This window comes from Numenius arquata, chromosome 9 (genome assembly GCF_964106895.1).
Source record: "Numenius arquata chromosome 9, bNumArq3.hap1.1, whole genome shotgun sequence".
NCBI lineage: Eukaryota > Metazoa > Chordata > Aves > Charadriiformes > Scolopacidae > Numenius > Numenius arquata.
In genome coordinates, this window is record NC_133584.1 from 38,566,681 (window position 1) to 38,583,213 (window position 16,533).

The 16,533-nt window shown below is 35.8% G+C and overlaps 1 protein-coding gene across 1 annotated transcript in view; it reads left to right on the forward strand.

The window, feature by feature from the left end:
• Positions 1 to 16,533, forward strand: part of CSMD1 (CUB and Sushi multiple domains 1) — a 1,131,310-nt gene that overhangs the window by 691,097 nt on the left and 423,680 nt on the right. The window contains exon 6 of the mRNA XM_074153404.1: positions 9,115 to 9,227. Coding sequence (XP_074009505.1) covers positions 9,115 to 9,227 — 113 coding nt within the window. The remainder of the gene's footprint in view (positions 1 to 9,114; positions 9,228 to 16,533) is intronic.

The following is a 16,533-nucleotide window of genomic DNA, read 5'->3' on the forward strand; positions in this document are numbered from 1 at the left end:
GAAGACATAATGACCAGTATTTCCTTTAATATTATGACAGTATGATTCTGTGGGAGAAAATACTGTCTAAGAAATTGGCTTGAAATGGTGTGGAAAGGCGTATGTGACAGCAGCCCTCACAAAAAGTTACTGCAAGTATCGGGGCAATAGAAAGATTTCTGTTTCCTATTTGCCAATATGTTTGTTTCTGGTTTTTATCTAATATTTTAAGATAGATGTAAAAGCAACATAGGAAACAATTGAAATCCTTCTAATCTTTCTACCTTACTGACTTAATGTATTTTGGGTATAGGTCAATGATCTCTCTTTTTTGCTCTCTGAATGGGTTACAATTCTTGCATTTTGGTTGCATAGTACCCCATTTTTCTGTTCACTCCCATGGCACCCATACTAGTAAGCAAGACATCCTGTAGCCTTTGGAAATTGTTCAGGAATTGTAGGTTGAGGATGATTTTAGCTTTCCTTTTTATAAGCTCTATGTGGTTATGCATAAAGCTAGTTGCTGCTGCTTACTCCATTGTCTTTTATATACCAATTTTCAATAAAGCACACTGGACTGAAAGGACGAAGACCCCTGAAGCTTTTTTTCTACTGTCAGTTGTAGGTAAGACCTTAGAGCTGGATTCAGATTACTTTATTCAGGCTTATAATTAGGCACATTAAATGAAATGCTGAAGCCTAGCATATGTCTAGTTTCCAGGAGACATCTCTGAGTCAGGCTCTTCAGACCCAAGGAGATACAAAGTCAGATGGACTCCCATGCTTTGGTTTATCTGTGACTGCTGAATATCGGGTCTTTTTAATAATGAACTTCTTTCATACTCTGCCATAAAGATATTTAATTGTTAAACCTGTCACTTATTGTTTGTAAGCTCTAGAAAATGTAAACGTATTTATAGGAAAATGAAAGTTCATGATGCCTGCGTAAAACATAATACTTCACTGATAGACAAAAACATGCTAGATGTATTACATTGGATTATTATAAAATGTCATTGTGCACAGTTCGGTTAATCTATCTTATTATATACATAAAGACAATAATATTTATGGAATTTCCTTATCCTGGTAATTTTATCCTCTATTTTGATTTGATGATTATTGGGATTTTTTCATGGCATCTTGGTAAACTCTGTAAACCTAAGATAGGTGTTTAAAAAATACATGTGTTTTGGGAGATACTATTATGAAATGAAATGTAGTCTGATAAAGTTAAGACGAAATGTACTTTTTTTTTTTTTTTTTTCAGAAAATAAGTTAAACTGTGTACAGTCATATCCTTGTAAGACCTGAAATGCTGTCTGTTATCACCTCCTGCCCTTCTACTCTGCAGCTGGGAACTAATGAGTTATGTTCTTTTACCAGATATTGTTTAACTCTATTGTAAGATAACAGAATTTCATTGATTTATGATAGGAGAGATTCATAATAGAGGATCATAAAAGAAGACAGAGAAACAATGATGAGATTTTTCTTATTTTTTTGTTATCAAACATGTCAGATAGATTGATCCCAAACTCATTCTCCATAGTCACCGCAGAAAGGCATAGTCTAGAAGAGCTCTTGAAAATATTCTTACATTCATCCTTTGGAGACTGTTGCTAAATGTCCCCGTATATGGACTGAGCTTTTTAGATACAGAAAACTGGGTTTTTTCTTAGTCAGAAGAAACAATGTGACTTCTGGAAATGAAAACCTAAGAAAAAAAATTAAATTAGAAAGTATTCCTTCCTCTTTTTAAATTAGTTTTTACCTTGATTTCTGTTTTCTGTTAGTTATTTAATAACAGAGCAAAATGGGACACCTGAAAACTTTCATTCGAGAAAAAGGAACAACTCATCCAATATAAAATACATAATGGGGAACAGTTACTAACAATGAAATTAAACTAGTTACACTGAATGGAAAAATCAAATTTTTCAATTAATTATATTTGTATATTCATTTTAGCTTATTTTGAAAATCTTACAGCAACAACTACAAATGAAAAGACTTTATAGAGTATTAGAGAATAGACTTTTTCTGCACAGATCTATAGTAGGTACCTGATGTACTTAAAGATTCCCATTCTATCTGCAAAAGATATTATTTTTATATAATTTAAATGAGTTTTTCAGAACAGTTATGTCTGAAAGTACCAAAAAAGTATGTCTGCATGTTTGTATTTTCCTTAGCTGTTGTGACTAAAAATAAACTAGTATGCACATGAAAAGTGACAATTACACTGTCAAATAATAAATACTTCATAATAAGATTGACGGTTACTGAACATTGATTTATACATTTGGTTTTTGGAATGCATCCTGTTAAATCTTAATCCAATAGTAATAACTTGTAACTGAAAGGGAAAAAAAGGCAACTACTTTTTAGATGAGCATTTTCTAAATTTTATTGAAGAAATTAAATTTTCCCCTATATAGGACACTAGAGAATTTGTTCAGGGATTAATATGCACACAGTAAAAAAATCTGCAGTTTTCAGAATGTTAACTGAAATGCCCATCTGGGTAATGGCAGTAAAAACCCTAGAGCTGCAGCTCTCCTAAATAGAATGCTATGTTTGCTGTAGGATCTATATTTTATCATTGCAGCTATTAATAATTACACTCGACTAAGGAAGAATTTTTAAAGCAAAAATTTATTCCTGAAGTGCTCATTTACTATATATTGGTAGCACCAAAACCCCCTCACAATTTAGTTTTATATTTGTTCAATTGTGAGCTCGTTTTAAATTTTCATTTCCCTTCAGGACAGTTGCCACATTAACTTTAGGACTCTACACTTATCTTCCCTGGCTCTGAATGGGAGAACTCTTTGGAAGCTATGGAAGAGTGGCTTGCAGGACTTACAGCCTGGGTTGAATATCACTGTATTGAACAATAAAATCTAATTGATTGCTGTGTCCTAGAACTTAATGTTCCACTTTTGCTGGACAATGAAAACCATATATCAGAAAAAACCTAGACATATAAGGAATTATTGTTCTTTTATTCATCAGCTTGAGAGCAGTAATAATCTTCTAGAGGAAGAATATTCTATCCAGAGTACCATGGAATATTGTCCCTATGATGTTTGTCAAGTATCAGAGCAATAATCAAGAAAAGTATTTGCTAACACTGTTGAATCAATAAACCAAGATGTTCTTAGTAAAGCTCTTTTTCAAACGCCAGTTTGAAAAAAATAATACAAATTTTGTCTTTGGCTTTAACCTCCAGCCAAACACAAAGTATGTGCAAGTATAGTGTTCAGTGTTAGGTACAACCAAATACACAAAAGAGGCTGGAGACTTTTGTGCATAAAATTAGAATAATTAGAGGAAAAGTGTGAAGAAGGTTGTCTTCAGAGAATAAAGTTAGCAGTTATATCATGTCCAATGAGCTGAATTATAATAGTGTTTATAAGCCTTGGATGATGCTCAAGTGCTGGTGTTTACTGATCTGGTCACCCTAGCTCTCGCTTTTCTAAGGTGAGATTAATCTCAAAGTAATGTGGAAGTCTAAAATACCTCAGAAGATATGCAATCCCAAAATATTTATTCTTCTCCATTGACTATACAGGGAGCCTAGCCCAGATGCCAACAGCTGAAATTAGATAAGATGAAGCCCACCTTATTGTCATCATTTCACCAGGTGAAAGTGCTTCTGAGCATGCATGTAAACAGAGAGCATGAGAAACTTAAGCTATATCTTGGAGGGTATAATTTAAATAATTTTTGGAAAAATATATCAAGTTTCTGCTTAAATTTCCATTTTAAGCTACCTGACTGTGGCTTTGACACTTAAAACTGTATTTGTTTATTGGAAAAAAACGTATAATATGACATAATTTTATATTAAATTATAGTAATTTAGTTTTAAATAGACCAATCACCAGCATATTTCAATGTAACAGTTAAAAGTGCCATTAGAAAGGAATGGAGTAACATTTTACCAGACTGAAAATGTCCTATAAGAACATAATCAAATTTTCAAAATTGATTATCACACAAAAAGTAGTCTTGTTACTTTTCACTTTTTAATAATTTCGTATGAAATGTATTTCCAAAATGTTTACTAGGCAGTGTTTGTTTATAATACAATGAAGTTAGTAATGAGCTTAATGAATGTAATAACTTCACAGTGGGTCCATATAACATGATTATGGAACGTAGTCTTTTATTTAATGTTTGGTTATTTCATTTTGAAGTGGAACTTTCACAGCATGCTCTCCTCTTAATGCTTAAACCTTCTACTCTCAATATGTAGGAAAACTGAGCAAATTAAAATGTAGCATTCTTAGACTACTCAAAAGGATCTGAATCGTTGAAATTTACAATCTCTTGCTAAAACTTTATTGTTGGGCTTAATCCCTTGCTCATCTATATTTGTTTTCCCTTCTTCTGTCCTTTTTATACTCATAAATTTTGGGTTTCATTCAAGCTATTTTCTTAGGCCAAGAAGCAAGAGGCCTACAGCAAGAGCCTTCAGGATTACTCTTAATCATCAATTTTCCTGACTCACCTGAAAGCAGCTCTGTCAATCTTATTTAGCTTCCCAGGGACATACCCTGTTATCCTGAACAATTCGCAGGAGAGTATCTGGGGGTGCTTAGCAAGCTAAGACTTTCTAAGGTGCTCCTATGTCTTCATAGCATTAGGGTAAAAAACAGCTCACCCAACAACTTCTCCACTCGTTCGAATTCCTTCTTATCCCAAGCGATATTAAGGTGAAATGCAAATGAAAGTATTTATTCACAGCATCCAGAATAAACAACCATTTACATATGGTTATGGAAACAGGCAAAGAAGGGAGGAAAAAAATGTGCTTGATCTAATTACTTTAAATGAGAAAATGAGAAACATCTTGCCTACCTCTTCTCTTTTCCTCTCCCCAGTTCTGAACCCTTTCCTGGTAGATTATGTTAGCTGTTACAAATAGTTTCTTATTTCAAATTTCACATGAAGAAGAGAGAATTTAAACTTTTCTGTGAAACTGTTATATTTAGTTCTTATCTAGGAGATAGTCTGGCCTCTCTTATCAACCATAATAAGTATTGTTTCAGTTCTTTGGTAATGCAAATAGTCTTGTTGTTAGACCAGTTGTCCCTTCTTGTATTTTGTTGAGTTGTCCCCCTACTTATATTTAGGTATAAATTCTTCCTTCCACCAGTGGTGACCAGCAGCTCCAGCTCCACAAGATGCAGTGAGTTTCCATTTGTTTTTACTGTCCTGTCCTCCTCACACTGAATTTGTGCCAGCTCTGACTCTTGTCTCTCTTTTCCATGGGTAGTTTAATTCACTAAAATGGCACACAGATGTCTCAGCTGGAGGGGGGGAAGTGGATAATTTTCTGCCATTTTAATGAATTAAATCAGATCACAGAAATTCTAGCAGGAATCAAAGCTGATACACATGAGGAGGGGCAATACAGAAGCAAAGGATCGCGGTCGGATTAGTAAATGCAGGAAGAGAAAGAACAGAAGATAATGTCACACTTCTTTTAGGCAGCAGCCACTTGTTAGAGCATCTAATCTCTGTGTGAAACTGCAGCCAGAGTATGAATGTTTGAATGTCACATGTGCCTTCTAAGGCAGTTTATATGGTATACATTTATGAACATGGGACAAATGCAGCTCTTGGTTGATACCAGATACAGTCTCGGCTATTGTGTTACAATGAGTTTGAGGTAATAGTCCTCTAACATCCTTTTTTAATATATCTATATCGAATATAGATATTTCTATACATACATACAGAATATATATAATACATATAGAGACAATATATATAATGCATATAGAGGCAATATACATACACACACACACATTGTCTTCACGTATGTGCTGCAGCCATCATACTTCACCCCTTTGTAAGCGACTTCCTGGTATTTTGTTGCAAAAGATGGTCCTTGAAAGTTCTTGTTTTGATGTGTATCTCCATGAGTACTCATATAAATATTTTAGCTGAGAGGATTTCAAAATGGAAGTTAATTCTAAATTGAAAATTAGGGTACAGTCTTCTCTCTTCAGCTCCTAGCTCAGAGGCCTGTTATGGAAACTATAAAACCTATCACAATTTCTTGATAAGGCAATAGAGACTTCAAAGGACATTCTGCTTCTATATCTGACATACTATAAATAAGGAAAACATTACTCCTTCAAGATTACATGAAAACAGAATGCCTTATTACTTGTATAAGCAGTAGATTAGTGTCTGTGTGAGGAAATTATGGAATAAGAATCAAAATTTAAACCACTTAAAATAGTAACACGTGAAAAAGTTCATCTATTCCACACGGTAATCAACAGTAAGCTATCTTGGATCCTGCTGCAGCCAGGCTGTCTCCAGAACTAGGAGAATAGCTGAGATGTTTTAATTATTTCTCATTATTTCTTGTGAGAAGCAGTATTTATCAGCAGAGGTGTAGTATGTTACTAATATAACTGTAAATCTCTCAAAACTTGGCCCCTTAGTTCTTTGGGGTGCTGTAACAGGCAGTACACAGAGGAATTCCCGGGAAGTCTGCCTTGTTCCGCAGAGCACAGTGCAACATCTAGTATGCGGTAATGAGAGATTTGAGGTTCCCTGTGCAATCTTCATCCTCAGGTAAATGCATCAATAGACGATGTTATTTGAAAAATTATGTTCTTTTTGCCTTTTTTTTCCCCATGCAGTTGCTCTTTAACAGGTCACTGAATGACTGATACTCGGTGGATGAACATCTATTTTATGTTTCCTTTAATCTCCATTCAGTGCATGGCCTCAACTACTGTTTAGCACAGAGCATTCAAACCTGTCACTTGGCCAAGTGATAACCAATTTTAACCCCTAGATGTTAGAAACTAAGGGCCTGGCTGATAACAGCAGTGGAGATGAAAACTCAACCCTTCTGCAAATGAGTACTTCTGCAGAGTATTTCCAGAAAATGCCTAAATAACATTATATATTCATGTGTATGCATGTGTATATGAAAATCTTGTTATTAATTTAGATTAGATGTCACTTTTCTATCCAAGCCGGGCTATCACACGCTAGACCTTAAAATCAGTTTCAGAAAAGCTTTACCCTTTTCAGAGCAGAGGCAGAACTCAAACATAACTGAAGAATTCAATTTCTTTTGTATTACTCCCCAAACAATAAATGTCTTCAGTTAGAAAAGAAGTGAGAAAGATTTTCAATATTCTTTTTAGACAGCATGGGAGAAATCCTCAATAAAGATCAAAGCATGAAAGCTTCTAAGGAGAACTTTGATATTAAGAAATGTGGCTCTTTACCTCATCTAAATAATTTCTGTCTGATATAAAGGACTTCCAAGCCTTCATCTGATTTTAGAATTAATACCTAATCTAGGCTAGAATGACTCTATTTCTGTTCATATGCAACAGGAATTGATACTGTGCATGCCCACTTGAAGTAGAGACAACTTTGCTTTAGATGCACCTTTGCTTTCAGAGCAAACTGACGGCATGATTAAGTCCTGCCTGTTAGTGTTTCCTGAACACCCCAGAAGAGGTGGTCACATTCACAATGGCTATTGTGACCCTGTAGTTCAGATTAATGCCTACACCATGCCCAGGAAAGATCAGGAGAGAACTAGTCAGTCATGCTCAGTAGAGTTTCATGATGAAGATGTTGAGACGTTGGAACAGCTTGCCCAGAGGTGTGGGTGCCCCATCATTGGAAGTGTTCAAGGTTAGTTTGGATGGGGCTTTGAGTAACCTGATCTGGTGAAAGATGTCCCTGCCTATAGCAGGGGGGTTGTATTAGATGATCTTTAAAGGTCCCTTCCAACTCAAACCATCCTGTGATTCTTAGATTCTATGATCTGTTGTTCTAATCTTTAATAGTGTAGGCTCTCAAGCAGGAATTGATGTGAAGTGCTGCTATTAAATTTACTAGCATGGACGTAATCAAACTGCTCGATTTCCATGAATACTCAATTAACATCAAAAGTTAGCCCATAACAGTAAAGCCTGCACTGAGTCAGAGGAAGCACACTGCACTAACGCCAGCACACAGAGGGCATATGGGCACTTAGTCAGGAATCATGGGATGTGTTGCACCTCTCAATTGGTAAAGCTCTAAGGTAAAGCCTCATTCTTCAGCCGCAGAAGCAGCACTGTGATCATTCCATCTGGGATCATTCTGTCTTTTACCAGTTGAGCAGTGGTGTCCAGGTGCTATCCAGCTGGACTATTCCAGTCTATTGGTGAACTCAAATAGGTGACTTGTAAGCTCTTCCCCCTGCTGTGAAGTTGCATTTGGTGTACCAAAAAATGAATGACCACGTGCTTTAGGGACCGCTGTTCCATATTCTGTGTCTTTTGCTGCAGGTATAATATTCAGCTTTGTGGGACTGGAAACAAACTATCCTTGACAGTACTGAATTTTACTTTTCTCTGATGAGCATGCCTGTAATGTTATTAAATCTTCTGTTACATTTTTACATTTGCTGTGTGATGGACATATTTTATTTGACTCCTGTTCCCTGATAAAAAACACCTAAAATAAGTAAGAAGGAAACAAATCCTTTTTTCATACTACTTTCACCTTTTGTGTGAATTACAGATCTGCCTGCTGTACCAATTCAAGTGGCAATCCGCCCCTTTCAGCAGTAATCATGTTCACCTCTCTCTTTCACACACAGTTTGGGTGCTTAACATTAACTAGTGCCCATAATCTTTATTTATCCTTTCTTAAAACCTGAGGTTTGGTTTCCTGTGTGGTAACTGACACAGCACAGAGTCAGATTATGAAATTTTGTTGTAATTGAATATGCTTACTTATTGCTGAATGATTTGACACACTCATGCATACATACACATGCGCGTGCGCACACACACGCACACTCAGAAGATTGCTTTTCTTTAATTAATGAAAGAGTAGTTTGGAGATAAAAGTTTTGACCATAAAATGGATAGATGTAATGGGGAAAAAGCCCCACATTTCTCCCAGGATAATAGTTACTTAACTAGTAAAAAATCGAAACTAGATGACATTGAATCACTGTTGTAAAATACATTGTAAACAGCACAACAATATATTCTAGCTATTTTTTCTTTTTTTTTTTCTCTTTTAAGTAGTGTACACATGCATTTTTCCATGATTTATATTAGATTCTTTTTTTTCTTTTCCCAGGTTGACTGGTATGAATCTACCTTCTCCTGTTATCAGCAGTAAGAACTGGTTACGACTCCATTTTACGTCTGACAGTAATCACCGACGAAAGGGATTTAACGCTCAGTTCCAAGGTAGGAAAGTATAAAAGTGCAGCAAGAAAAGACCTTTACCTTTAAGCATTGCTAAAGTGGTGGTAAAATTTTAAATTTATTTTTAAATATCAGGGATGTATGAGCTGGCTCATAGTACTGCTGCTCTTACATTGAGTAGCTGTAATCCTTGTATGATCAGGCTAGGGATTTACTTTTGTAAAAAGTATCTGTGCTTCACATTGCAGTTTGCTCTAAATATGTATTTGTTTGCTCACATTTTCTATATTAAATTGCTTTGCATTCAGTCTGATCTTGGCTTTAAAAACATGCCTGGAATGCAACTTGCAGAAAGTCAATTCCACACAAAGGCATGCCCCTATCCAAATATTGTCTGTCTTTCTTCATTACTCAAAATCTAACTCTTATCTGGAAGCTACATTCATCATTTGGAAATTTAACTCATCCCTAGCATAGCGCAAATCATAGTTCAAGCTCCTGCATAGATTTACATATACAACTTTAAAAGAAGACAAGACGTCAGTGTTGCTGTCAATTGCTGCTTATGTTCACCTAGATACTCATTAAAATGCAATTTTTTAGAATGGAATCTTTATTGACTTTTGTACTTCATAAATCATTACTCAAGAACAAAGTTATGTTGGAAATAGAAGAGCTTCTTAATTTGCCTGTGCTTTTAAATTCTGTGCTTACATAAGTTGTTTCAATAATTTTACCCCACACACCATCAAATCATTTATGGGTTTAGACCTTCCTTTTTTCCTGAAACTCTAGGGCCTGTATCACTCTAGAAATGACAAATACGCTGCAACAACTCTATGTTTCTGGTGACTGTGACACACACATGCAATTGATATAAAAGCATTTGACAACGATAGTACCTTTCTTTTTCAAAAAAAAATTGAAAATTTTAGTAAAAACAGAAAAACTTGAAATTCCATTTTATTTTGGCAAGTCAACAAGAGTATGTATTCTGTCATCCTTTGCACTTACGACTTATTTTTGCAAAGTTTACTGCAGATACATATATAATGCCACTATAGGTGACTATGAATTTAAAAGCACTGCTTATGTTAACTTTGTGTCTTAAGCCTATTAACCAGAGATCATAAACGCATCTTGCTAATGCACCAGAAGCTAAAAGTCAACAGAATAAAAAAGGAAAGTTTGGGATAGAGTAACCAACACTGGAAAATACTTTTTTGTTCTTTTTCAATATATTTTATCTCTAGCTAAATACTCACCATAGAATTAAAGCTTTAGGGAAATATCTGGGGAGATCATTATTTCAGATGTATATCTGTTGCTTTGCATAATACATCAGATATTGGGTGTAAGGGTAAACTTGACTCATGTAGAATATGGCTCATGAATGACAAGTGGAATTATTTTATTACAATTCAGATTCATACAATTATGGAAATTTCCCTTCTTACTTTAAATTATAATTTTAAAATGCAAGTTTATACAATTTACTGTATTAAATAAAAAGATATCTGAATTGCACAAGTTACAGCTATCTTATCAGAATCAATAGCAATTAAATACATTCCTATGTTAGTGATATAAACATTATAAATTATAAACATTATTAACTGTGTCACAGTCTTTCAAAACACGTAGAATAAAAATTCAGAGTGATATCAAAATCAAATACCTTCATTAATTCCTTTTTATTACACAGCATTAGTAGTTCTGTTACATGCATATTTGAGAACTAAGCAATAATTCAGGATTTTATTTTATGGAGAAGTAACAATAATATTTACAGCTAGAGAAGCCTAGTAGTACCACAAATCACAGAATAGCAGGGGTTGGAAGGGACCTCTGGAGCTCATCTAGTCCAGTGCCCTCCTCAAAGGAGGATCACCTAGAGGAAGCTGCTCAGGACTATGTCCAGGCGGGTTTTGAACACCTCCAAGGTCAGAGACTCCACGACCTCTCTGGGCAACCTGTGCCAGTGTTTACCCTTACAGTAAAAAAGCTTTCACTTATTTTAAGTGTAATTTCCTGTGTTTCAATTTATGCTTATTGCTTCGTGTCTTGTCAGCGGATATTGTTGTGAAGAGTCTGGCTCCATCTTCTTTACACCCTCTCATCTCAACAGGTATTAACACACACCAATAAGATCCCTCCCCTCCCCAAGCCTTCTCTTCTCTAGGCTAAAATATCCCAGCCCTCTCAGTCTGTCCCGTATCTTTTTGTTTGCAGAAACTTATTTCTGGAACAGGCTGCCCAGAGAGGTTGTGGAGTCTCCTTCTCTGGAGATATTCAAAACCTGCCTAGATGCGTTCCTGTCCACCCTGCTCTAGGTCAACCTGCTTTGGCAGGGGGGTTGGACTAGATGATCTCCAAAGATCCCTTTCAGCCCCTACAATTCTGTGATTCTGTAAAATTCAACAACTTTGACAGATATTTGTGTCTTAGGTGCTTTTCTCAAGTAGAATAATTATTTGAGCCTATCATGGAAAAAAAGAATAAAAATTCCTGTGAAATAGGTGTCCTTGTATTCTGGCAGAAAACCCTGGCTGGACATGGGGTAACCTTCTAGCAGCTTCTCGCGGAAGCCAGCCCTGTAGCTCCTCCCTGCTACCAAAACTTTGCAACACAAACCCGATACACAAATATAGTTATTTTGATATTTTTAATATCAATCTATTTGTTTTGATCTCGCACATCTCATGTCATTTCCTTGGGAGTTAGGTTAAGATAGACTGAGATTCCTCAGTCCTGGAAGTCACTGCAGGTAATGATCTCTCCCCATGGTGTATCGTACAAAAGTTATTCCATGTTTCCCATGCAGATAGCACCTGCTTCTGGCCCTACTCAGTCTGTATCATTTGGGCAAATGTGAAGGAATGCCTATTTAATATTTGCCTCAGACCTCTTGTTTCATTAGTATAAAAGCTTCTTTTGAATTTTTTGCCTTTTAAAAAGTGGCTTTTTAATAATAAATTTAATCGCTTTTATGGTAGAAAAAGCATATAATAACAAACTATAGACTTAATGAATTTAAGTTATGAACTGATGAAGGCTAGAACTATGCAGGTTTAACTCAGTTTTAGATGGATGAAAGATTGATTGAAGCAGATTAAATTGACCTTTTTTGCTATTCTACTTTGGCCTGTCTTTACAAGTGAGGGATTTAATCTTGAGACTCTTAATTTTGCTTCCAAAAAGCAGCAATTGTCGAACTAGTTGAAAACAAAATAGTACCTATTGTTACTACTCTTTTGAGACCCTAAATTCTGCTCTAGTTGGAAACAAGGCAGTCAGCTCCTGCAGGCTAAAAAATGCTTCATTTGTTGAAGTTCATCAGATTTACCTTAAAATAATCCAAGATATTATTTAATAACAATAATAGACAGCCAATCCCATTGTTATTTCATTTTTATATCTAGTTGTGAGATTGCATGAGTTAGGAAAAAAAAAAAAAACAATCAAAAACCCCCGACCAAACCACATCAAGAGAAAAAGCCCGAATAGAACCCCTGAAGGAAGAAGCACACACTGTTGAATAGGGAGTTGCTGACCTCAGCAGCTCCATGCACCCAGATGCAGCCAGAAGGTGGAACACAGTGCTGTATTCCCAGGAGGCACACGCACACACAGAGCACACATATACACCATACATATATGGCCTGGTGCCATACGAGCACCCAAGGCTACAGCCCCACTCCAGTTACTGGTACTCAGACCTGCATGGGAGCACACACGGACACAAGTGGGTCTCAGTAAACCTCTAGGCACCTTGGTTTCCCCAGCAGTTGGTTGGGATCTTCTGGCCCCTCTAGTAGCCACCTCCTCCAGATGCCTCACCCTGCGATACACACATGCCCTCCCACCCCCCTAGCTCACAGGCTTCTTTACCTACTCACCAGGCTGGATCTTTGGGACCACTCACACGCTCGCTTGCACATCCACACTCACTCAAGGTGCCGCACCACAGACACACAGCGCTCCAGGCCATGGTCTGACTCCAGTTGCTGTGCTCAGATCCCTATGCACACACAAGCACAGAGAAGAGAGTCCCTCACCCAGGAGAAGAATTAGAAATTGAGCTCCTGGTGTGGGTTGTCCTCCAGCCCCTGCAGCTTCACATCACCTAGGATAGCCCCAGGGAGGTCAGGGTAGAGGTTGTGTCTCTACATTAGGTACTGAGGTTCCCTTGCTTGCCCAGGACCCTCTGGGTTTCTTCTGGGCTTGTGGAGAGGGACCTGTGATAGGCTAATGACACCTGTGATGATCCTAGGAGGAGCCAAGGCAAGGTGGTATTTGTCTCTCTGATCTACCATCATCTCTGTGTGCTCCTTTGTGTGCACACAGGTGAGTTTCTTATCACTTAACACATCTAACAACATAATTGGCTTTTCAAAAGCAAGTCAGCATGGGAGCCAGCACAATACACCTCTTGAAGCAACAATAGGATAAGAGACTTTTTTTCCCTTTTCCTAGTAAATATTCAGATTATCAGATTTTTTCTACAGTTAGCATACAGATACTTTATTTTTTTTTCAACTCATTTCAAATTTACAGCATATTTGTTATCATATTATCATAGCTGTATTATTGCCGTAATGTGGACTTTTCCAATCATCCAATACCAACACGAGCAAACAGCCAATTTAATTTTCTTGTCTTTGTTTGCTTTTTCAACAGGCAAACAGAATTATCATAACTTATTTCATTAAAATATTGGAACTACCAATTAGATTTAAAACTATGCATAGGTCATTTATGTCTTCAGCAAATTTTTCAAATTTAGATCTAACTTGAATTTTTGCAATATTTAGCGCCCGAATTTTTGACATGGTGAAGAAAGCCAGCTCACTAACATAAAAAATTAAAGCAGTGTATCAGAATTACATGCTTGAATGCATTAACTAAATGTAGTTTTAAAATGCTTAGCAAGCTGAATGTATAAATTAAACAATGTAGTATAAAAGGTATACCTAACTGCTGGATGTTTGGATTTCCCTTTCAGCCATATTTATTGTTCAGTCTTCCATCAGGCCAGAATAGAAGATTAAAGAAAATTTTAAAAATATTAAAACAAATTGGTACAGAATGAAGGGTGGAATTCTTTTTATACTTTCAGAATTTCTAGGCAGGAGACCTAGGTTTAAATGGCCCTGAAAACCACCATAACAACTTCCAGTGCAATTACATGCTTTGCCTTGTCTGCTTTGTGTCTGCCACATCAGCAATGTTGATCTCATGGAAATCAACGCTCCCAGTGGATATGACTGGACTCAGTTCTTATTCTGCCTTGTTCTATGATGGTGTTGTGACAGAGAAAAAGATGCTACATTCACTCAGTTATGAGCTTCTTTTTTTCTTTTAATCCATCTACCCTCATCTGTGCTGATATACAGAGGCTTATTTTCAGTGGGAGTTGCAGGTGATTTGTCTTATGCCGGTGCTTTGTAAAAGCATAAATTCCCCAGAGGTGAAGTAACATTAACATTCTCACTGTGAGATGAAAACCTAACACTTTCCAGCATCAAAGCTTATCAATATACACAGAATGACTTAAAAGGTGTGATAATGAATCCCCAGTTTTTGGGTACTTATAGCAGGCATATTCTGCTTGTTTAGCTTCTCCTTATTTCCAAAGCAGTAAAAGAAGGTTGTTTTAATATCTTTTGGGTTTAATTTTGAGAGAAAAAAATCACAATACTTTCTATACTAACTAAAACTAATCTGCTTAAGTTAAATATTTATTGCAAAATTCCTAGAAAGAGAATAAGAAAGTTTCCAAAGCAAAATTTGATTGATGGATGTGTTCCACTTTTACAGTAAGAGTAAGATCTCTGTTGTAGAGTGTTTCAAATTAAGTATGCTATTTTTGGCAAGTTATCAGAGAGGTTCAAGGAGGTATTAGGTGTTTTGGTCATTATGTACCAGAAGTTATCTATGTGCTGTGTTTGACTACCTTGAATAATTCAGGATTTAACAAACAGATAATGCTGAAGCCAAACAATGAATATAATAGAGGCTGCTGAAATAAATGTGTACTAATGGAGAACCATGAGTGAAATAATGTAAAATCAACTGCTAAGTAAAGTAGTTCTTTCAACGAATTTTTGTAATTCAGTGAGTCTGAACATAAGTGCATTTCTATCTTTCCTACACATTCTTTAAAACTTTAGAAATGGTGCTTGAAATAAGTGAAAAGAATTTGTGGTATTTCCTTGATGCATGGTACTTTTAGTCAGGGGTTTCAATTACAATTGTCACTTAGAGTAAATTTAGAAAAGAAAAATAGTAAAAGCAATTGATAAAATCAAAAAGCCAGAAGAAACTGTTATTTTCTAGCTCTTTTATGATACTGAATATAATTTCCCATTAAATAGTACTGAGACAATAATTTCTATTATGTTAAGTATTATTATCAAGAAACTAATCCAGTCTTGATATGAAAATATCAGCAAGTAGATAATCCACCATCTCTCTTGACCATTCTTCTCTGGTTAGCACAACCACTGTTAGTTATGTAGTTCTGTCTTCTCAGTTGTACTAGTCTGGTTTGATCTTTCTGTGTTTAATAATGATGTTTTCCTTCAGCACAGTAAAAAGCCTTTTGTTAACCTTTTTGAAGCACCAAGTCACCTCTCAACCTCCTAGACAAACTAAGGAGGTTGAGCTCTTTAAATCTCTTGTTGGAAGTAATTTTCACCAGTTACTGCATTTTTATTGTGGTTGGTGTTATCTGAAACTTCCAGTGACCACTTACATGATTTTAAATGTCTTAAAATACTAGACTAACAACTACTGGATCTACAGCTAAAACTACATTTAACTTTTTTCCCAATGTGTTTATTTTTTTCTACCGCTTTTTTTTTTTTTTTTTTTTTTTAAATAAGGCCACATGAACAATTAGGAAATTAATTAGCTAAGTCATGTTAAACCACACAATGACCTTAAGGGTATAAATAATTTTTCTTAACTATTAGTATGCCTGTCATGGCTGCTGTAGGTAGACTATGCTTGTTCATTTATCTTTTTTCTTCCCTTTTTTTCTGTTCATTCACATTGTATGTTTCTTCCTCATTGTGATACTGTAATTGTGGATTTCCCCTCATCCTATCAGTGTGGTCATTGTAGTCTTGGAAAGTCATTTATTTTGGGAGTCTTTTATTTTGACTTGTTTAGATTTGAGTAAGAGTATATTAAACTATTTTGCCATAACTTTTCTTTAGTATCATTGATTTATATTTCAAGGACACTTACTCAGCTACACGGCAAAATCTGTACAAGTCTACAATGAGATAAGTTCCCAGAGAACGTTTATTTATGAAGTGGGAAGGAATAAATCTTTCTTCTA